This window comes from Hippopotamus amphibius, chromosome 9 (assembly GCF_030028045.1).
Source record: "Hippopotamus amphibius kiboko isolate mHipAmp2 chromosome 9, mHipAmp2.hap2, whole genome shotgun sequence".
In the NCBI taxonomy this organism is placed as follows: domain Eukaryota; kingdom Metazoa; phylum Chordata; class Mammalia; order Artiodactyla; family Hippopotamidae; genus Hippopotamus; species Hippopotamus amphibius.
In genome coordinates, this window is record NC_080194.1 from 43,001,749 (window position 1) to 43,024,929 (window position 23,181).

General features: G+C 36.2%; 2 protein-coding genes across 6 annotated transcripts in view; one reads left to right on the forward strand and one right to left on the reverse strand.

Moving 5' to 3' along the window:
* FCHSD2 (FCH and double SH3 domains 2) overlaps positions 1-23,181 on the reverse strand; it is a 291,030-nt gene that overhangs the window by 262,185 nt on the left and 5,664 nt on the right. The gene's annotated exons all lie outside the window — the stretch shown is intronic.
* Positions 10,189-10,530, forward strand: LOC130859955 (eukaryotic translation initiation factor 1b-like). The gene has a single exon (XM_057747586.1). It carries the CDS (start codon positions 10,189-10,191, stop codon positions 10,528-10,530), a length of 342 nt encoding a protein of 113 aa, XP_057603569.1.

The window sequence follows — 23,181 nt, forward strand, 5'->3', positions numbered from 1 at the left end:
ATTCATGACAAGTTTTAAAATAAAGCTATAAGATCTCTGGTTGTGTCTCTCTACGTCTATGTGTACATATATACCTTTACCTTTGGATGGTATTATCAAAATTAATTTATAAATTAGCTCTACTTAATTGGCTTAAAGGAAATTAAGTGCTTAGATAAATTCTTAGAATTATAAAAGGAAACTGGCCAGAATGAATTTCAGGCTCACGTGAACTGGGAAGTATTCAGTATTAAATTAATACCTGGTATTAAAGTTTGTTGATTTAATTAATATAGACATGTCTTTAGAGTTATCGACATCAAGTATAATACTTTTATTGTACCTAATTTTAACAGAAGTCAAATACAATCTTTTATGTGTTGCAAATCTGTCAGCAAGAAAAATAATTTAGTATGCTAGAAATTTTATAAGTAAGTTAAATGTAAATGAGAAGAGTTTTTGGGAGAACTCTTTAAGAATAATTTGTTTTGGGGGGAGTCAAGGAAGGGAGGGAATATGGGGATATGTGTATAAAAACAGATGATTGAACTTGGTGTACCCCAAAAAAAATAATAAATAAATAAATAAAATTAAAAAAAAAAAAAAGAATAATTTGTTTTAGAAATGTCTACTTAAAAATAATTTCTCCAGATGTTTGGTAACTTAAAATTCTAGAGTTATGCTAAATTAAGTTAAATGATGGAAGTTTATTTTATAGCTAGGTTCAAAAACAAAATAAGACACTGAAACTAATTACTGAACACTGGCTTCCTTTTACAGAGAAACTAAAGGTATTTAGGACTATTAATAAATATGTTTGGTGCCACACTGAGATATTTTCTACAAGAAAGCACATTGTTTAGAAATTATTATTGGTATTTATGTTTGCCAATCTACAGAACGCTAATGTAAAAAAAAATCATAACTGCTTACTTCTTAGTTTTCACTAGAAATTAAGGATTTTAAGAGTTGAGGGTTCTAATTTAAATATGTAATTAGAGCTACTGGAAATAATAAAGGAAGCATTTTAGTATACAGTAGCAAAGTACGATGCGTGTTTTCAGTAAAAGAAGCTGGAGGAGGAATGGAACTGCGTTTTGTTAAGGGAAAAGAAAGTAATTTTGTCCTAGAGCTGGTTGTTTCCAGATGGAAAAAATAAGGGACAAACTAATATGGATACAGAAAGTAATAGAAGGTTTGTGGGAAAGGAACACTGAGAAAAGAGTTTTACGCATGGTCAGAATTGGCTACATTTAGAATAAATCTAGTTGAGTAAATGAATTTTGAAAGTAAGCTGGTGCAAAACTTGACTACAGTTTTTCTGTTAAGAGGACAAGTTTTCTTAAAATGTTAAGCTGCTTTTGATAACAGATTTTAAGTTTCTTTACCTTTTAAGTGATCTGTTCCATACGTGCCTTCTAAATCTTTTATCATCACTTTGGTTAAGTGAATAAATACTGTTTCACAGTGACCTATGATCCTACCCGACCAAATGTTTTAAAATCTTTTTGATAATTTTTGACCAACTTCCCAAACCAAATTCTAATGCGGTTCCTTTGACCACTAGCTAACTTTGAGATGCTTCAAAGGGTCCCTGAAATATCCCAAAGAGAGATACTAAATTACTTAGGTTCTTTTGATATGTTAAATTACATGGGAAGTATTGTCAAATGAGTAATATATCTTCTTAGGTTATACCATATGGGTAAATGTTATTAATACACATATTCTAGAAATTATATGGGATTCCTAAAAATCTGGTATGCCCTGGTAAAATGTTATCAGTCTACTTCTAGCTATTATGTTAAAATGTTGTATGTCGTGGCAGTAACCACATTTCTTTGTCAACTGCATTGTGATCAGGTCTTTGTGCCTTCTTAAGTCTTTTGTCATTCACAGTTATTGTTTGATGCTTTTGCAAAAATGCTTCCTCTTCAAAAAGATTCATAGCAAAGACTTTTCAACAAGTACAGGTTTCTAATAGCTTTCAGATCACACCACTGAACTGGGTAAGAAATTAAAGAATTCTAATGGAAAACCTGACGTCTTCATACAACTGTTAACAAAAAGGATTAGTTACATAGGACTGAGTGAACTGGTGAATATGGTGATAATTTTTATGATTTTTGTCTGAAACATTACTAGCTTTTAATCTCTGTTTTCCAGATATAAGGAAACCCTTCCCCTCAAGCTAAATATGACTTACAGCAATATGGCAAATTATACCTTTGTAAGCAGAATTGAAACATTTATCTTTTTCTCTATCTGATCTCTCCAGAGACTGAAAACTTAGGTTCCCAGCAGCTTTATCAGATAAATTAGGAAGGCCACCTCCTAACAGGTACAGGAATCTCAAGGTATTTTGGGGAACTCAAAAAGGGAGGAACTCATCTAGATCTGTAAGGCAAAATCTGTGACAAACCCTTGGTGTGGCTTTCCTGGCCCTACGAGACCTTTTAAAAAGTTTAATCTAAGATTCCTTATAAAAAGTCCCAGCAAAGCCAATTTTTAAAAAACCTACATGATCAATTATACTTATATAAATCATCAGGCCAAGTTTATTGAAACCAGACTTATTTTGCAAGCAAATTATTCTTAATTTGGTAGAAATGAGGGTAATTTTACAGAGAAAAATATTATGTTTTTTTGTGTCATCTAGTTTTGTTAATTGAGGTCTGTATTTACTGTCAAAGACTTACTTCCTAAACAGCTACTGAATTATTAACAGGACACTCTGAGTTTGTTTCTGAAGCTTACCTAAATAATCTTTGGATGAAGATCAGATGCCCCATGACCTGCAACCAAGGGATTATGCATACTGGAAAAGACATAATTTAAAGGACAATCTCTAACCTAGATGGAAGGACCCTTAACAAGTACTCAACTACCTCATGCACAGTGAAACTAAAGGGAATTGACTCTTGGATTAATATTTCACATTGAACAGGCCCCTGCACTGGACTGGCCTATAGAGAGGACTGTTGACCTTAAAATCATCTTAAAACAATGCTCAAACAAAAGAGAAGCTACCAGACCAAGATGAGAAGATGACAACATCTGAAGTAGACAGGTGACCCAAGATGCCAAACCAGACCTGTATACCAATTACTTTAATAATTGCTCATACATTTGCTTATGAACCAAATGTATTTCACAGCCTTATGCAGAGTTAAAGTTAAACTAATTGTAAGGTTTATGATCAATTACCTGTATCCAGTACTTCAGGGTTACCTTGGTGGATTTCTCCACTCCAAGGCTCCAACTGGATGGCCCTTAGGATATTTATTCTAGAAGAAAGAAATTATAATTCTGTTCAGGCAACTAACTGATGTTATTAGGTGGGATCCCCTTGCCTGGCCAATTAATAATGCCTGCTCTGACCCTGGCCATAAATACGAATTTGCTTTCAGGGTCACTCAAGCTCAATCAGAATAAGCAAAATTTCAGCCAAAGAATATAACTTCCCTCAGTTGTAGAATGGATTTATGTGGTTAACACCAGGCTATGATCATTAAGGTTTAAGGCTCCCCTTACATTGGGAACAATTAGACCATACTAATAACACTAGGAATTGGGCTGGGTGCCTTACGAACAATGCCAATGTATAATCTCCCCTAAAGATAAGGACTGGTACAGAACAAACTGAGACAATCTGGGTACACACTGGGCAACACCTAACAGAAGTTCTTGGCTTAAATTCTTACTTATGATCTTACTAATACTGCTGTATTATTTGTTTTTCCCCTATTACAAAATTGTTCTTGCTTGCATTACCAAATGTGTCACTGAGCCTCTGAGAAAATGATGGCTAGGTGACTTGAAGCAGCTGACCAGATGGTTCTATGTGAGATCAATGATTATAATAGTTTAGCTCTAGACATAGGAAGAAACAATAAAAGGGAATCATTTCCTGGACCATACCAGGTGACATGACAGGTGGTCCAGAGACTTTGGCTACTGTTAATAAGGCCTAGTCCACTAATAGCACATTGTGTGGCTGTCAACAATATCCCTGCCTGACCTAGGAATGAGCACTCCTAGCACCATGGGACAAAACAAAAATGGTCATGAAATGCCTCCCATACCACAGTGGAATTTATGACCATGAGGTGGCCCTGCCAACTAAAAATTCTCACTTGCCATCTGCCTCTACAAGGATTAGGTCACTAACCACTGCAGTTGCTGACCTTCACACACCCTGAAAGGAGTTCAGGGTGGAGATAAGGAATGAGGCACTCTGTTCTCTAGGAAAAACTGGCAGAACAGGCTTTCAGATAGATATTTTCAAGAGAACAATTTTATGAACCCAATTTCTTGCATCTTATATCTAGAAAAGCGCTAAAATCATTAAAAGAGACATCTTCTTGTGACTAGCAGCAATCTTCCTATGACCAACAGTAAACACCTTCCACCAAAATGTGTGCTTGATTGTACATATCCCCTTCCCCAAAATCACATATATACTGACCTCTCCTCTTACCTCTTCAGAGCTATCTGAGAGGCTATCTCCAGGACTATAATCCTCAATTTGCCAAAAAAAAAAAAAAAAAACCTAACTCACAACTCTCATGTTGTGCTTTTTTTTTTTTTTTTTTTAGTCAACAGGGATAAAGCCAGAAAAACTGTACTTCTAACAACTTCCCAGTTGGTACTGATACTACTGATACTAGCCTAGGAAACACACTTTGAGAATCAGAATTATAATTATAAAACTACTCATCCTTCCTTGTTCCACCAAAAATAAAATAATAATTAAATTGTTTTTATAGATATAGTTTTAAAAATCACATACACTTGAAGGGAAAAAAACACTTAAAAATAACCCTGACCACCACCTTCTTACTCATTCAACAAGGTTGTGTTAAAAGTAAAATACTCACTATTTTGCTGACATTTTCTTTTCTTCTTTTTTTTTTTTTTTTTTTTGCTGCATTGAGAGGCATGCCAGGATCTTAGTTTCCTGACCAGGAATCAAACCCATATCCCCTGCAGTGGAAGCACAGAGTCTTAACCACTGGATCTTCCCAAAGAAAGTTCCTTGCTGACACTTTCAACCTACAAATAATCTACTCAGTTATTCAAGGCTGATTATCCACTGATAATTTTATACATCTTAGAAATCCATCACTCCTATAGCATCTCTTAGCCAAGGCAATATTTCCTGGAATGCCTAAGGTCAGGAAGATCTGAAATGCATATTAAACAACTGTGGTAACTCCTAGAACACAAGTTCTCATTTTTACTTACAAATGTGAATCATCTGTGATGCTTTTAAAAATACATATGCCCAGATCTCTCCCCCAAATCAACCAACTCCGAATTTTAAGAGTAGGGCCAAGCATCTGTAATGTAAAGTCAACAGGTGATTCTCCCTTATATAATGCATTTTTAGCACCTACATTTGAATAAGCTATGTTTAATTCTGGGAATTCAAAATTTTTCACAGAAGGCACTATCACACTGCGATGGCAATACTCAAGAATTCGGAAAAACTCAGTGATCTTCATCATCACATACCTCCTTCCCCCTGCTCCTCCCCTACTTCCCAACACCACAGGAGTTGGCGAGCATCACCTCTCAGACTGATTAAACACGGTCTACAATGGAGCTGTTTTTTCTCTAGTTACATGTGTTGACCAACTGACTTATTTTAATTGGGCATCTTTAAACTTCTTTGCCTTTCAGCTCTTGGTGTACTATAAATAAAGAGAAATAATGTTGTCAAAATGAGTTACCTGAAAACAGATAATTTTATCACACAGAAACTGAAGTCCAAGTGTGTCATGAATAGGCCCTAAGATAAAGACAGTCACAAGAAACCTTCCAATGCATTTTATCATAACATCTTTTAAGTAGTATTAGGTCAACTCAATAAAAATTGCATGATGATAGAAGGTTACTATGTCCTCTCATTTTTCAAAAGTGTTGATCTCGTGGTACACACACACACAAAAGACCTGGGAAGGAAAGGGTTAAAAAAATCCCACCTAAAACTGCATTTTTAAGTAAAAAAAAATTACCTTCCATTAAGATTTATCAGTATTAACCGAGCAGCCAAAATCATTTTGTCAGATCCATAATCAAGTTTGCCGTTGAATACCATGACTCTAAATGTTTTCATCTGTGATATACCATGCTTAAGACCCAACTTAAGATGCCAAGTTTTCTTTGCCAGGAAGAGTGGGAGATATTCATTAATCAGATAGTCTTTTATTAAAATGGGACACACATTCTTTTGAGATCATGGCAAAGAACAAATATCGAAAACTTTTGCTATTTCTATAGGATACAAATAAAATCTAACAATTTTTTACTATATTATTTGTCTTTAAATATGAGTTCAAGATACATCTTATTCCTCATACTTGAATTACACTGTACATTTAAAAGATAGTACATCATAAATCTTTCACAGCTTTCTGCCTGCCAATTACGTAAAATTAAACACTGAGATCTTTTTCCTTGCTTTCTCCTTCCTTAAAAGGATACTGATATATAACATATAGGAGGTGTGAAGACTTAATTTTAATACATCTGTAATAAGATAAGTCTAGACCTAAATCTATGTCAAAAGATACATTAACAAAATATGCCATTGTCAAGCCATTTTTAAAATTTTAACAAAGTTTTACAATGTTACTATTCTTCTTCTATATTTATTATAAACTAATGAAAAATTGAAAATCTTATTAATTTCCTGAAAGTAAATTTACAATTATTCTTTTCTCCTTAAAAAAATATTTGTCCTCATGCATATAGCTACACAAAGTGAAACAATGTAACTGGCCAATAAGCACCTATTTCCTATGTAAAAAGCATTTCAATAACTTTGTAACCTATTGGTTTCAAACATGTAAAGAATAAGTTTTCATTAAAGTGAGTTTACTAATATAAAGCAGCATGAGATTATACACATTTCTATCACTCAGTATGAGCTGATTCTAAGCTATTTGTGGAGTATTTTTTATTTTAGGTACCTTGCCAAAGGTTAAAAATAAACATAATTAGGTGGCCAGAAAAAACCTTGCTGCATAGCAAGGCTTTAGCTTTATTCAGAAATGGTATCCTTTGCCCTGTGACCATAAAACTTCCTGGTCTTAACTTATAACAACAACCAAAAACAAAAAAACAAACAAAACAAAAACAAAAACAGATAAGGCATTTTTGACTACGGAAATATCTCCAAATAGAACCTAGACCCTAGATATAACTATTGGAAGAGCTAAGAGATCTCTAAAAGTCCAGTTTTCACAAAGTCCTGCAACAATCCTGGATCTGAAAAAAAACGTGAAACTCCAGACAGTGGATCTTCTTCCATCCTGTACTAATCAGCCAGACTGAAAGATCTGCAAGGCACTGAATCTTACACCTCTTCTTTGGTATCTATTCTAAGTAGTAACTCTGGAAACATGACACTCCCTCCCCAATATCCAGACATGCTGGGCACTGAAAATGCTGTGCCCTAGATATTTAAAATAATCCTAAAAGACATCTGTCTTCTACTTTCAAGAAAACTAAATACAGCTATCAAATCCAGGGAAAAGATGTTCCTATATTCAATGGATTCCTGCCAAAAATGGGGATGGTGACGAGGATGATGACGATGATGATGGTGATGATGACAGAATGCACAGTTGCTGGGAGGCCCTGAGATATAATTAATGTTCAACAACAAGCATTGACAAGAATATGGAGAACTCAGAACAATACATTGCTTGTGGGAATACAAAATGGTGCAGTAAACAGTCTGGCAGTTACTTGAACACTGAAAGATAGAGTACAGAGGGACTTCCCTGGCAGTCCAGTGGTTAAGACTGCATGCTTCCACTGCAGGGGGCACAGGTTCGATCCCTGGCCAGGGAACTAAGAACCCACATGCCATGTGGCCAAATAAATAAATAAAAATAAAGATAAAGATATTACCCAGCAATTCCACATGTAGGCATACATCCAAAAGAAATGAAAACACACATACATGGAAAAAACATGTACATGAATGTTCACAGAAGCATATTCATTATAGCCAAAAGTGATGGATCCAAATGTCCATCAACTGATAAACAGATAAGTGAAATGTGGTATATCCTAGAAATAAAAGCAAAAATAAATAAATGTGACATAAATGAATTTATAAGCTTTTCACAGCAAAGGAAACCAAAAACAAAATGAAAAGACCACATATGGAATGCGAGAAAATATTTGCAAATGATGCGACTGACAAGGGCTTAATTTCCAAGATATACAAACAGCTCACACAGCTCAACATCAAAAAACAAAAAAACAAACAAAAAAAAAAAAAAATCAAAGAATGGTCAGAAGACCTAAATGACATGTTTCCAAAGAAGACACGCAGATGGCCAACAGTCACATGAAAAGATGCTCAGCATCACTAATTATTAGAGAAATGCAAATCAAAACTACAATGAGGTATTACCTCACAATGGTCAGAATGGGCATCATCAGAAAATCTACAAATAAATGCTGAAGAGGGTGTGGAGAAAGGGGAACTCTCCTACATTGTTGGTGGCAATGTAAGTTGGTGTAGCCACTATGGAAAACAGTATGGAGGTTCCACAAAAAGCTAAAAATAGAGCTACCATATGATCCAGCAATCCCACTCCTAGGCATATATTCAGAGAAAACTCTTAATTTGAAAAGATACATGCACCTCAATGTTCACAGCAGCACTGTTTACAATAACAAAGACATGATAACAACCTAAACGTGCATCAGCAGATGAATGGATAAAGAAGATGTGGTATAGAAATACAATGGAATATTACTCAGTCATAAAAAGTATGAAATAATGCCATTTGTAGCAACATGGATGGACCTGGAGATTATCATACTAAGTGAAGTAAGTCAGAGAAAGACAAACATCATATGATACCACTTATATGTGGACTCTAAAAAATGATACAAAGGAACTTATTTACAAAACAAAAACAGACTAACAGACATAGAAAACAATTACCAAAGGGGAAGGGGGGGCATGAGAGGGATAAATTAGGAGTGTAACAGGTATACACTACTATATATAAAATAGATAAACATTAAGGTCCTACTGTATAGCACAGGATATTCAATATCCTGTAATAACCTATAATGGAAAAGAATCTAAAAAGAATACACACACATGCGTGTGTGGTGTGTGTGTATATGTATATATATACATATAAAACTGAATCACTTTGCTGTACACCAGAAACTAACACAACATTGAAAGCCAACTACACTTCAATTTAAAAAAAAATTCTCAAGCCAGAAATCATTACCCAGCAATTATACCCTCAAAATGAAGACTAAAGAATGAAATTTTCACATAAAACAAAACTAAACTGTCACCAGCAGACCTGAACTTCAAGATACACTAAACGGAAATGCAAATCAAAACCACAATGAGATATCATATCACACTTGTTAGAATAGCTGTCATCAAAAAGACAAAAGATAAGTGTTGGTAAGGATGTGGAGAAAAGGGAACCCTTGTAGACTGTTGGTAGGAATGTAAATTGGTATAATTACTGTGGAAAACAGTGTGGAGGTTCCTCAAAAAATTAAAAATAGAACTACCAAATGATCTAGTAATTCTACTTCTGGATATACTCATACATCTGAAGGAAACAAAATCACATCTCAAAGAGATATCTGCACCCTCATGTTCACTGCAGAATTACTGACAATAGCCAAGATATGGAAACAACCTAAGTGTGAACAAATCAATGGATAAAGAATCACAGGGTGTGTATATGTATATATGTGTGTATGTATATATGTGAATGACACATATACAATGGAATACTATTAAGCCATGAGAAAGGACATCATGCCATTTGCAAGAACATGGACTGACCTTGAGGGCATCATGCTAGGTGAAATAAGTAAGACAGAGAAAGACAAATACTGTATGATCTCACTTATATGTGGAATCTAAAAAAGCCAAACTCACAGAAACAGAGTGCAGAATGGTAGTTGCCAGGGGCTGGGGGGTGGGGGAAATGCGAGATGTTGGTCAAAGTATACAAACTTTCATTATAAGAAAAGTTCTGGGATCCTAATGTACAGCACGGTGATTATAGTTAACAATACTGCATTATATACTTGAAAGTTTCTAAGAGAGTAGATCTTAAATGTTCTCACCACAAGAAAGAAATGGTGGGCAGGCCCTGCAGGAATTTTATTGACTCACCGGCCTCACACTAGTATCGCATGTCCACTATACAGAACCTCCAATCTTTCGACCCCTTTGCTGATGCAACCAAGGGTGACAACTTACTCCCAGGAGGGACTGAGGATTATATTCACAGAAGAATCCAGCAACGGAATGGCAGGAAGACACTGACTACTGTTCAGGGCATTGCAGGTGATTATGACAAAAAGAAACCTGTGAAAGCTTTCAAAAAGAAATTTGCCTGTAATGATACTGTGACTGAACATCCCGAATACGGAGAGGTTATTCAGCTTCAAGGTGACCAAAGAAAAAACATTTGCCAGTTATTCTTGGAGGCTGGCATTGCCAAGGAGCAACAGCTTAAGGTTCATGGATTCTAAAATGAACCTAAATACGTGGAGAATTTCTTGAATAACTTTGTTCTCTAAATCCAGTTTGGCTGCCTTGTGAAATGGTTCTCTGCAGTAAACGGACTTTTCATTTATTTAATCATTCAAACTTCCATTCACATCTGCATGATTACAGAAAACATGGGGTATGTAGGCTAGTAACACATAAGAAAATTACAGTAATATGGTAATGAAACCCCGTATTCCTCTTAACACGTCTCCAATGGAAAATACTGTGTTTTAAGTGTCTGTTTATTGTTCAGTTTATTACTTTTCATTTGATTACTTTTTTTCTGTATTAAACCATGTATGTTGCAGCTTAACAATAAAAAAAAAATCTACGAAAAAAAGAAAGAAATGGTAACTATGTGAGGTATTAAGTAAGCTATTGTGGTAATCATTCCACAATATATGTGTATCAAATCAACATACCTTACACCTTAAACTTACACAATGTTAAGTGTCAATTATATCTCAATAAAGCTAAAAAAATTACAAGAAAAAAAAGATACACTAAAGGTAGTTCTCTAAGATGAAAGGAAATGATTCAAGCTGGAAACTCAAATCCCTAGAAAAGAATGAAAAGCACTGAAAATGGTAAATATCTGGGTAAATACAAAAGATTTTGTTTTTAAATTTTTTCATCATTACTGGAGTATAATTGCTTTACAGTATTGTGTTAGTTTCTGCTGTACAACAGTCAGTCAGCTGTATGTATACATATATCCCCATATCCCCTCCCTCTTGAGGCTCCCTATCCCACCCCTCTACACTGTCACAGAGCATCGAGCTGATCTCCCTGTGCTCTGTAGCAGCTTCCCACCAGCTATCTATTTTAGATTTGGTAGTTTATATATGTCAATGTTACTCTCTCACTATGTCCCAGCTTCCCCTTCCCCCTGCGTGTCCTCAAGTCCATTCTCTACGTCTGCATCTCTATTCCTGCCCTGCCACCAGGTTCATTACTACCATTTTTCTAGGTTCCATATCTATACATTAGCATAAGGTATTTATTTTTCCTCTTTCTGATTTACTTCACTTTGTATGACAGACTCTAGGTCCATCCACCTCACTACAAATAACTCAATTTCGTTCCTTTTTATGGCTGAGTAATATTCCACTGTATATATGTGCCACATATTCTTTATTGATTCTTAAGACTTTTAAAAATTTTGCCTTTTCCCTCAACTTATTTACAAACCATATATCAGTTTAAAGCAAAAATTGGAACATTGTCTTGTGGGGTTTATAATGTATGTACATGTAATACAAAAAAGCCATTTTAGCATAAAGGAAAGAAGGGTAGATATGGACCTAGATGGATACAACACTTCTACAATTTATTTAAGTGGTAAAATATTAACTACACATAGACAGTAAATAGTTAAGGATGTACACTATAATGACCAGGGCAGCCACAAAAAATAATAAGACAAAGAAATACAGCTAAAAAACCAACAGATCCAAGATATATTATGTTAGGAAAACATGAGGAATCTGTGCCATTCTTGAGTGACACCCTCTGGTCATTCCCTGAATTAGACTATTATTATTATTATTATTATTAATGATAATAATGAGTAAAGCCTGACCCAAGGAACGACCAGGGAATTGGCACCCTCCTTCTATCCTCTTTAATATTTTACATTACAGATGGCACAAGCAAAGGCAACAAAAGCAAAAATAAACAAGTGAGACCACATCAATAAAAAGCTTCTGCACAGTAAAGGAAGCCATCAACAAAATGAAAAAGCAAGCAACCTACAGAATGACAGAAAATATTTGCAAATCATATCTAATAAGGGATTATTATCCAAAATATACAAAGGTCTCATACAATTTAATAGAGAAAAACAATCCAATTAAAAACTGGGCAGAGAATCTGAATACACATTTGCCAAAGAAGACTTACAGATGGCTAGATAACTGAAAGGTCCTCAACATTACTAATCATCAAGGAAATGCAAATCAAAACTACAATGAGATATCACTTCACACCTGTTAGAATACCTATTATCAAAAAGGAAAAAAATTACAAGTGTTTGGTGAGGGTGTGGAGAAAAGGCGACCCTTGTACACTGTTGGCGGGAAAGCAAATTGGTGCACTCACTATGGAAAACAGTATGAAGTTTCCTCAAAAAATTAAAAATAGAACTACCACATGATCCAGCAATTCCACTTCTAGGTATGTATCTAAAAGAAATGAAATCACTATCTTAAAAAGATATATGTATCCCCATGTTCATCTCAGCATTGTTTACAATAGCCAAGACATGGAAACAATTAAAGTGACCATGGATGGATGAACGGATAAAGAAAATGTGAAGTGTATATCCATATATACGCACACATACACAAAAATACATACAAAGGAAAATTATTCAGCAATTAAAAAAAGAGGGAAATCCTGCCATTTGTGACAATATGGATGGACCTTGAGGGCATTTTGCTAAGTGAAATAATTCAGACAGACAAAGACAAGCTCTTACTCACATGTGGAAGCTTTAAGGAAAAAAAAAAAAACTGAACTCATAGACACAGAGAACAGATTAGTGGTTGCCAGAGGCAGAGAGTGGGTGAAACGGGTGAAGGGCATCAAAAGGTACATACTTTCAGTTATAAGATAAGTAAGTCCTTGGAATGTAATGTACAGCATGGTGACTACAGTTAGCAAGACTACTGTATATTTGATAGTTGCTAAGAGAGTAGAAGTTCTCATCACAAGAAAAAATTTGTAACTATGTGGGTTATAGACGTTAACTAGACTTACTGTGATCATTTACAATATATGCATATATCAAATTTTTATGTTGTACAACTAAATTGAAAAGAATGTTATATGTCAATTATATCTCAACTTTAAAATGTTACAGTAAAAAGCAAAAACAAACAAAAAAAAGTGCTATATCGAAACAATACAAAGGAATGAAGTACTGATAGATGCTAAAATGTGAATGAACCTTGAAAACCTTATGCCAAGTGAAAGAAGACAGTCTCAACAGACCACACTGTATGATTCCACTTATATGAAATGTCCAGAACAAGTAAACCTATAGGAAGTAGATTAGTAACTGCCTAGGGCTGGGAAAATGGGGGGGAAGGGGAAGGGTAATGGCTAAGGGGTGCATGGTTTCTTTTAATTAATTAATTTATTTATTTATTGGCCGTGTTGGGTCTTCATTGCTGCACATGAACTTTCTCTAGTTGCGAGTGGGGGCTACTCTTGATTGTGGTGCGCAGGCTCCTCATTGCAGTGGCTTCTCTTGTTGTGGAGCATGGGCTCTAGGGGTGTGGACTTCAGTAGTTGCAGCACACAGGCTCAATAGTTGTGGCACACGGGCTTAGTTGCTCCGCGGCACGTGGGATCTTCCTGGACCAGGGCTCAAACCCGTGTCCCCAGCATTGGCAGGCGGATTCTTAACCACTGCGCCACCTAGGAAGTCCCCAGGGTTTCTTTTTAGAGTAATGAAAATGTTCTAAAACTGACTGTGGTAACAGATGAACAACTCTGTGAATATACCAAAAGCCAATGATTCATACAGTTTATATGTGTGCATTACATAATATATGAATTTTATCTTTTTTTTGCATAATGTGTCCTTTTTCTTAAAAATTATATCTTAATAAGGCTGTTAAAAAATTTCTGTGCTACAGAATACACACATTTATATAGGGAATATCCAAATTCATACGTCCAAAAGCAAAGGATTAATTTAGATAGGTAGGTATTAAACATATATAAATTCATAATCAGTTAAATATCTTATTCCAATACATCTGAGAAGTAGACTTCCATTCCTAGCCATCATGAAGTAACTGGTAGCAGACCAGCCCTCCTCAAGTAACATCTATAGAACTAGACAAAATATATGACTCTCTCGTTTTTAGGTATGAAACAACTGGCAGCTTAGGAGGTGTGTACCACATCTGCTCCAGCTTTCTGCCTGAGATACTTTCCCAACCAACTCCATCAAAGGGAAGTGGAGCCTAAGCCAAGCATGATGGTCTCACTGAATTAAGATGCAGAGATCAGAGTTCTGAGCTACTGAAGAGGCTAGAATTTATAGGAGAGGGTACGAGAGACGAGACAACAATGAGAAGAGGTGGCCCCAGAAACCTGCACAGAGGTTCCTTGAGCATCCTTGGCTGAGTACTGGGCTACACATAAGCTAGGGTGAGACTCCATAAGGCCTAGTAGAGTCACTGCTGCAGGCCTGAGAGCTGAACAGGTACCAGAAGCTGCACACTGCTGGGACACACTGGAATTCCAATCCAGCCTGAGTAGAGATAATGCTGCAAACCTTGGACACACAGGCTTTCAATTGAAACCCCAAAACTCAACACTCATTAAAGAAAGACAACACAACTGAAACTTCCTATATGTGTCATCCACAATGTCCAAATAATAAAAAATTATTAGATACACAAATAAGCAGAAATGTGACCTATAATCAGGGGGGAAAGCAGTCAATAGAAAGAGACCATGAGATGACTCCAATGTTGGAAACAGCAGGCGAGAGTTTTAAAACAGCTATTATAAATATGTTCAAGCACTTAAAGGAAATGAAAACTTCACTGGATGGCCTTAAACGCAGACTGAAAACTAAAGAAAAAAGGACCAATGTGCCAAAAAAACCCAGATCGACAGAAATTATCCAATCTGAAGAACACAGATTATTATCAAAACAGTTTAACGTATTTGTAACTGGAGTCCAAAAAGGAAAGACGAGAGAATGGGGCAGAAAAAAAATTTGAAGAAATAATGGCCCCAAATTTCCCAAGTTTGTTGAAAAACATCACCAACGATCCAAGAAGTTAAATGAACCCCCAAGGAAAATAATTACAAAGGTACCTACATTAGCCACATCACATTCAAACTGCAGAAAACCAATAAAAAGAAGGGAAAAAGCTATGGGGGGGGGGCACCACATTAGATAGAGGAGAACAAAGTATATAAATAATAACTAACTTCTCATCAGAAACAATGAGGCCAGAAGATAATGGAGTGACCAATTGTCAACCCAAATTCTGTATCCCGCAAAAATTATCTTCCAAAAACGAGGGTAAAATAAAGACATTTTCAAATATGTGAAAGCTAAGAGAACTGTCACCAGCAGAACTGCACTAGAAATGCTGAAGGAAGTTCTTCATCCAAAACAGAAATGATACCAGATGGAAACTCAAACATATGCATTGGTCTCAAGAAGGAAAAAGAGTCAAAATTGGTAAGTATAAGAGTTTTTTCCTTCTCTCAATCTCTTTAAAAGATAACTGTGTTTAAAGCAAAACTAACATTGTATTATGAGGTTTATAAAGTATGCAGCACAAAGTCTGGGACGGAGTAATTATTGGGTCAGCCAAAAAGTTCGTTCGGTTGAATGCGTTCAATAAAATTCCTGGTGAAAATGAAAAAAGTGTTTTATTTTTACTGAAAACTGCACAAACTTTTTGGCCGACTCAATAGAATTGAACTGTTGTGTCTTATGTGGCATGGTACAATATAATATTAACTCAAGGTATACAATGACAGATGAAAGATGCATGGGGTAACACCTAAAATGACCAATTGAAAAATAGAAAGATTAGGCTAAAAATGCAAGAGAAGAAAATGGGATATCAAAAATATTCAGTTACATCAACATAGCTGAGAAAACTAGTATATAAAATACCTCTACAGTAAAACGGAGAAAAGAACTCCCCACAGACATGAAACTTAAAAGCTTTTGCACAGCGAAAGAAACCATAAACAAGACTAAAAGGCAACCCTCAGAATGGGAAAAAATAATTGCCTATGAAACAACGGACAAAGGATTAACCTCCAAAATACACAAGCAGCTCATGAAGCTTAATACCAAAAAAGCAAATAACCCAATCCACAAATGGGCAGAAGACCTAAATAGACATTTCTCCAAAGACATACAGATGGCCAACAAACACATGAAAAGATGCTCAACATCACTCATCATCAGAGAAATGCACGTCAAAGCCACAATGAGGTATCACCTCACACCGATCAGAATGGCCATCATCACAAAAACTGGAAACAACAAATGTTGGAGAGGGTGTGGAGAAAAGGGAACTCTCCTGCACTGTTGGTGGGACTGTAAGTTGGTACAGCCACTATGGAAAACAATTTGGAGGTTCCTTAAAAAACTACAAATAGAACTTCCATATGATCCAGTAATCCCACTCCTGGGCATATACCCAAAGAAAACCATAATCCCAAAAGAAACGTGTACCATAATGTTTATTGCAGCACTATTTACAATAGCCAGGACATGGAAGCAACCGAAATGCGCATCAACAAATGAATGGATAAAGAAGATGTGGCATATATATACAATGGAATATTACTCAGCTATAAAAAGGGATGAGATGGAGCTATATGGAATGAGGTGGATAGAACTACAATCTGTCATACAGAGTGAAGTAAGTCAGAAAGAGAAGGACAAATATTGTATGCTAACTCACATATACGGAATCTAAAAATGGTACTGATGAACTCAGTGACAAGAACAAGGATGCAGATACAGAGAATGGACTGGAGAACTCGAGGTATGGGAGGGGGCGGGGGGTGAAGGGGAAACTGAGACGAAGCGAGAGAGTAGCACAGACATATATATACTACCAACTGTAAAATAGATAGTCAGTGGGAAGTTGTATAACAAAGGGAGTCCAACTCGAGGGTGGAAGATGCCTTAGAGGACTGGGGCGGGGAGGGTGGGGGGGACTCGAGGGGGGGGAGTCAAGGAAGGGAGGGAATACGGGAATATGTGTATAAAAACAGATGATTGAACTTGGTGTACCCCCCAAAAAATAAAATAAAATTTTAAAAAATGGAAAAAAAAAAAAAAAAAAAACAGATGATTGAACTTGGTGTACCCCCAAAAAAATAAAAAAAAATTAAAAAAAAGAATTCCCCATAGAGAAAGTTGGCTAATAATGCAAAATACATATTACCATAGAAACAATATGTTAAATGATGACTATGATATAAAACCTTTGAATAAAGGTAACTAACATAGGGACTTCTCTGGTGGCACAGTGGTCAAACACCTGCCTGCCAAAGCAGGGGACAAGGGCTCAAGCCCTGGTCCAGGAAGATCCCACATGCTGCTGAGCAACTAAGCCCATGCGCCACAACTACTAAGCCTGTGCTCTAGAGCCCACGAGCCACAACTACTGAACCCGAGTGCCACAACTACTGAAGTCTGCGCACCTAGAGCCCGTGTTCCACAACAAGAGAAGTAACCACGCTGAGAAGCCTGAGCACCACAATGAAGAGTAGCCCCTGCTCGCCACAACTAGAGAAAGGCTGTGTGCAGCAACGAGGACCCAATGCAGCCATAAATTAATTAATTTATTTTTTAAAAAGTTAACTAAAATAAAATTTGAGCCTGGACATGAATCTAACCACCCAATACGTTTGCTTGTTTGGAGACAAAACAATTCCACAACACAGAAAGAAAGGAGCACAATAGTACGCAGAGCCTGTTTCTCCAATTCTGAAGTACAACCAGCTTCAGACCAGTCATTTTATGAAGAGAAGTTTGTGAATCAAGTATTCTTAATACTTGGTATATATTAGAAATAAACTGTAAAGTCTATTAATGATGAAAATAACTTCCCTAAAAGCTAATTAAAAGCCAAAAATATTTCAGTATCAACTAATATAAGCTCTTACATTATGTTATCTTTAACAGACATGCAATAAAATATTTACCAATATTGAATCATTTAATTTTAGTTTTGAGAGAATATAATCCTCATAGTTCCAAATTCAAAACTTACCAAAAAAGATATACAATAAAAAGTCTCTGCCTCTCACCCCCTTCTCTAGCCACCAATGGGGGGAAAACAACACTAAAATTTAATCAAGGGACATACATTCCCAGTTGCTTCCTGTGGGACCACAGACATGGTAACACTTTTCATAACACCAGAAATAACATTTTCTTTTTGAATTGGGATTATTTCAAAGTTCAAAAAACAGAAAACATCTGGATGACAAGACACTCATACATGAATGCCAAAAAGGAGATCAAATGGAATGTTAAAATAACGCATGACCAAGGAATACTATGAGGAAACAAAAAAATGAAATAAAAATATCAGCTAAGATTCTATTAAGTTAGTCCTAACCAACACATGACAGGAAATCTGCAGCAACGGAACAAAGGAGAGGGTTGCAAGTTTTTGTGCCTAGTTCCCAAATTAGTCACTCAAGAGCCAACAGCGCAAACCAGACTTACAAACTAACTCCTGCTTATGCATCAGATCATTCCTGAAGACACCAACAAAACAGACAGCATCTGTGGGATTCAAATGAACATTCAAAGAATTTACAAACAAAAACATTAACTTACCACCACAGGCCTCCTCAGGTAAAAGGCTTCATACTTTATACTTTCAAGACTGAATTGCCAATCCTCAATTATTAAGGGGCAAATTGTTCAACTAGGAGTAATTCTAGCTTTTATTTGTTCCTCCCTGCTTTCAGTTTAGCCACTTTACTACTTATTAATGCTTTCACCTGAGAAGCAAAAGGAGTTCAGCAAAAATGCAACTACCTAGAGGGCCCTTAGACCACGATTTCCCCAAATTATCAGAAGGCCATAAATGGCAAGATATTTAACCATTCCTGTATTCTTAAGAGCAGAATCCTAAGAGGCCACTGGCCTACTGGTTCATTACCTACAGTAAATACAAAAACCTACTCCTGATGGAAGACACTTAACTTAAAAGAAGTTGAAAGGAGGGGATACAAATGGTTTCTAAGGAGTCTCTTCTTCCCAATCTGTTTGGGACAACTGGAATTCCAGCTATATCTTTCATAATCTAACATCAACACATTTTTTACGCTTTTATGGGAAACACTAGGAGTATATTAGAAATGAGTCCCTGTGGCAAACAGGGCAAACAGTAAAGTGTGTAAAAGCCATACTACTGCCACCAATAACTATTTCTTACTGGCAAAGACCACCTCTTCTAGAAGGTAATCACATTCCCAGCCTCCTTTGCAGCTAGGCCGCAGGGGCATATAAAGCAAACTCAGCCAATGAGATACAAGGACAAGTCTTTAGGGATAATTTCCGGTAGAAACTGTCTTCCCTACCAGAAGGAAAGGAGGGAAGGGAAGGAGGGAAATTTTGCATGAGGATCTAGTTCCCTGACCAGAGATCAAACCTGGGCCCCCTTGCATTGGTAGCTCGGAGTTTTAGCCACTGGACCACCAAGGAAGTTCCTATTAGTTAGATTTTTAGCATGTACTACTCTTGTGCATAATTTTTAAAAGGTAAATTAAATAAATTGGTGCATAAACTGGTCACATTCAGGCTCAAACTCTTCTGAATTACTTTTTTGAATCAGTCATTACTGTTTTTCCACACAACATCATCCTCTGTGCCATCAAAAGCCTAGGTGATCCAATATTTGTATTCAAACCATTATCTCTGGGATTTTCTTCCAAGCCTGCTGATAACTACTCTGCAAGTTCTGTGCATGAAGAGACAAGGACAACCACATCACAACCAAAAGCAACTGTAAGATGTATCTGGATTTCAGAAATATAAGAATGTTAAAAAATGTGCTTCTCTATTTACAACAGCCAGGACATGGAAGCAACCTAAATGCCCATCAACAGATGAATGGATAAAGAAGATGTGGCACATATATACAATGGAATATTACTCAGCCATAAGAAGGAATGAAATTGAGTTCTTTGTAGTGAGGTGGATGGACCTAGAGTCTGTCATACAGAGCGAAGTAAGCCAGAAAGAGGAAAACAAATACCGTATGCTAACTCATATATATGGAATCTAAAAAAATGGTACAGATGAACCCAGTGACAGGGCAAGAATAAAGATGCAGATGTAGAGAACAGACTAGAGGACATGGGGCAGGGCACAAAGGGGAAGCTGGGACGAAGTGAGAGAGTACCACTGACATATGTACACTGCCAAATGTAAAACAGATAGCTAGTGGGAAGCTGCTGCATAACACAGGGAGAGCAACTCAATGATGGGTGGTGACTTAGAGGGCTGGGATAGGGAAGGTGGGAAGGAGTCGCAGGAGGGAGGGGATATGGAGATATATGAATAAATACAGCTGATTCACTTTGTTGTACAGCAAAAACTGGCACAACAGTGTAAAGCAATTATATTCCAATAAAGAGCTTAAAAAAATGTGCTTCTTAGAATTAATAAAACACAATAACTTATTTTGTTACCTTGTATTAAATAATATTCTGTGGCTACCAATGGTGAATATCTACCATGCTTGGCATTTCACCTATCTCATTTAACTTTTACAGAAAAGCAGAAAGGTAGGCATTAACCTTATTTTACATACATGAAATATGAGGCTCAGAGACCGTTAGTGACTTGTCCTAGATTATCCAGCTTATAAGTGGCAGAGCTGGGTTTCAATCTTTGGTCTATCTTCAAAGTCCTTTGCTTTTCACCACTTTAGTGGTTCTCAAATTTTAGGGCACATAACAATCACCTCAGGTGATTCTTCCACAGAGTGTGAAAAATACTGCAAATACTGCATATATTTGCAAATCATACGGCTGATAAGATAAATTATAAAAAAACTCTTACAACTCAATAAGAAAAAGACAACCCAATTAAAAATGGGCAAAGGATTTGAATAAACATTTCTCCAAAGAAGATACGCAGATAGCCAATAAGCACACGAAAAAATGCTCAACATCATAAACTATTAGGGAAACACAAATCAAAGCCACAATATGATACCACTTCACACCTACTAGAATGGCTATAATCAAAAGATAGACAATAACAAACATTGGTAAAAATGTGTAGAAACTGGAACCTTCATACATTATAGCTAGCAGAAATATAAAATGGTACAGACACTTTGGAAAACAGCTTGAAAGTTCCTCTAAAAGTTAAACAGAGTTACCATACGACCCAGCAATTCCACTACTAGGTATACACCCAAGATAAATGAAAACATAAGTCCACAGAAAAATCTGCTCAAAGGAACATTATTCATAATAGCAAAAAGTCCATCAACTGATGAATAGATTAATAAAATGTGGTATACCCACACAATGAAATATTATTCTGCCATAAAAAAGGAATGAAGTGCTGATGCTATAATATGGATGAACCTTGAAAACATTATGCTAAGTAAAATCCAGTCACTAGGGACTTCCCTGGTGGCGCAGTGGTTAAGTATCCAGGAAGATCCCACATACCGTTGAGCAATTAAGCCCATGCACCACAACTGCTGAGCCCAAGCAGCACAACTACTGAAGTCAGCACGCCTAAAGCCCGTGCTCCGCAACAAGAGGAGCCATCTCAATGAGAAGCCCTCGCACATAACGAAGAGTAACCCCCACTTGCCACAACTAGAGAAAGCAGGTGAGCAGCAACGAAGACCCAACACAGCCAAAAAATAAGTAAATAACAAACCTTTAAAAAAAAAAAAAAAACCCCAGTCACCAAAGACCACATATTGTATGATTCCATTGATATAGATTCCACTTCTACAGAGAGAGAAAGGAATAATTGCTTAAGGCTGGATAAGGTGATGGGAAGTGACTACTAATAGGTAGTTTCTTGTAGGGGGGGCAAAAATGTTCTAAAGTTAAAGTATGGTGATGGTTTTACAACCCTATGAATATACAAAAAAATTTAAGTGGGTTAATTTAAAATTGGCAAGTGAATTCGATCTCAATAAACTTACTTAAAAAAAAAAATAAACCTCTAGACCAGACTATCTCTAAGTTTCCCTTTTAGACATAAAGGTCTCTGAGACAATGAAAAAAAGACTCAGAGCCTCCATCAACAGACTTCAGAATCCAATCCCCAGTGACCCCCATGAACCTACAATTTAGAGAAGGTAGCATATAGTATAGCAATTCTTCACTTGAGGTCACTAGACCTCCAGATGTCTACAAAGAAAGGACAGGTGCTTCTTGAGTCAGGTTAAATTTTTCAGAACATCTGTGAGAAGCCATACACACACTCAGCCTTCTCTGAGGTAGTTTAAGTATCTTTGCCTTTGGCTGGACTCATGTTACTAGATGTAAGATACTCACTCAAAACTGATTGACAGCTCAGTATACAAACAGTAAAAAATAAAACAAATCATTAGCTAAAATGTACTTTTTGATATGCAAAATATTGTCAAAAATGGGAGCCATGATGAGTTCCTTTGTTAAAAGCTTGGGAAATACAGATATAGGGTGAAGTACATTAGTCTAGGAATTAGGAGAAATAACTTAGAGTCCACCTCAAAATGATTCACTTCCTATTGACTGTGCCTCAGTTTCCATTTTCATCTATAAAATCAACATACATCATAGTATCCACCTGACTCTAAAATTCTATGATTTTTCAATATTATATAATGACCTAAAAATGTCTGCTAAGAAGGTAATTCTTTATATTCTGGGTTCCTACAAAGAACTTTCTTTACTGACTCACGTTAACACATCGTAAGAATAAACAAAATACATTAATAAACAACACACAGGCTGTGGTATTTAGAAACTTACTTACAAGTGGCCTTAGAAAGCAAAGAGAGAATGAAAAAATAATAAACTAAAAAGAAAGTAAAGTGTTCTTGTCTACTGCTGAGAGCAAAAGTCAACAGGAAACACTTCAGTAT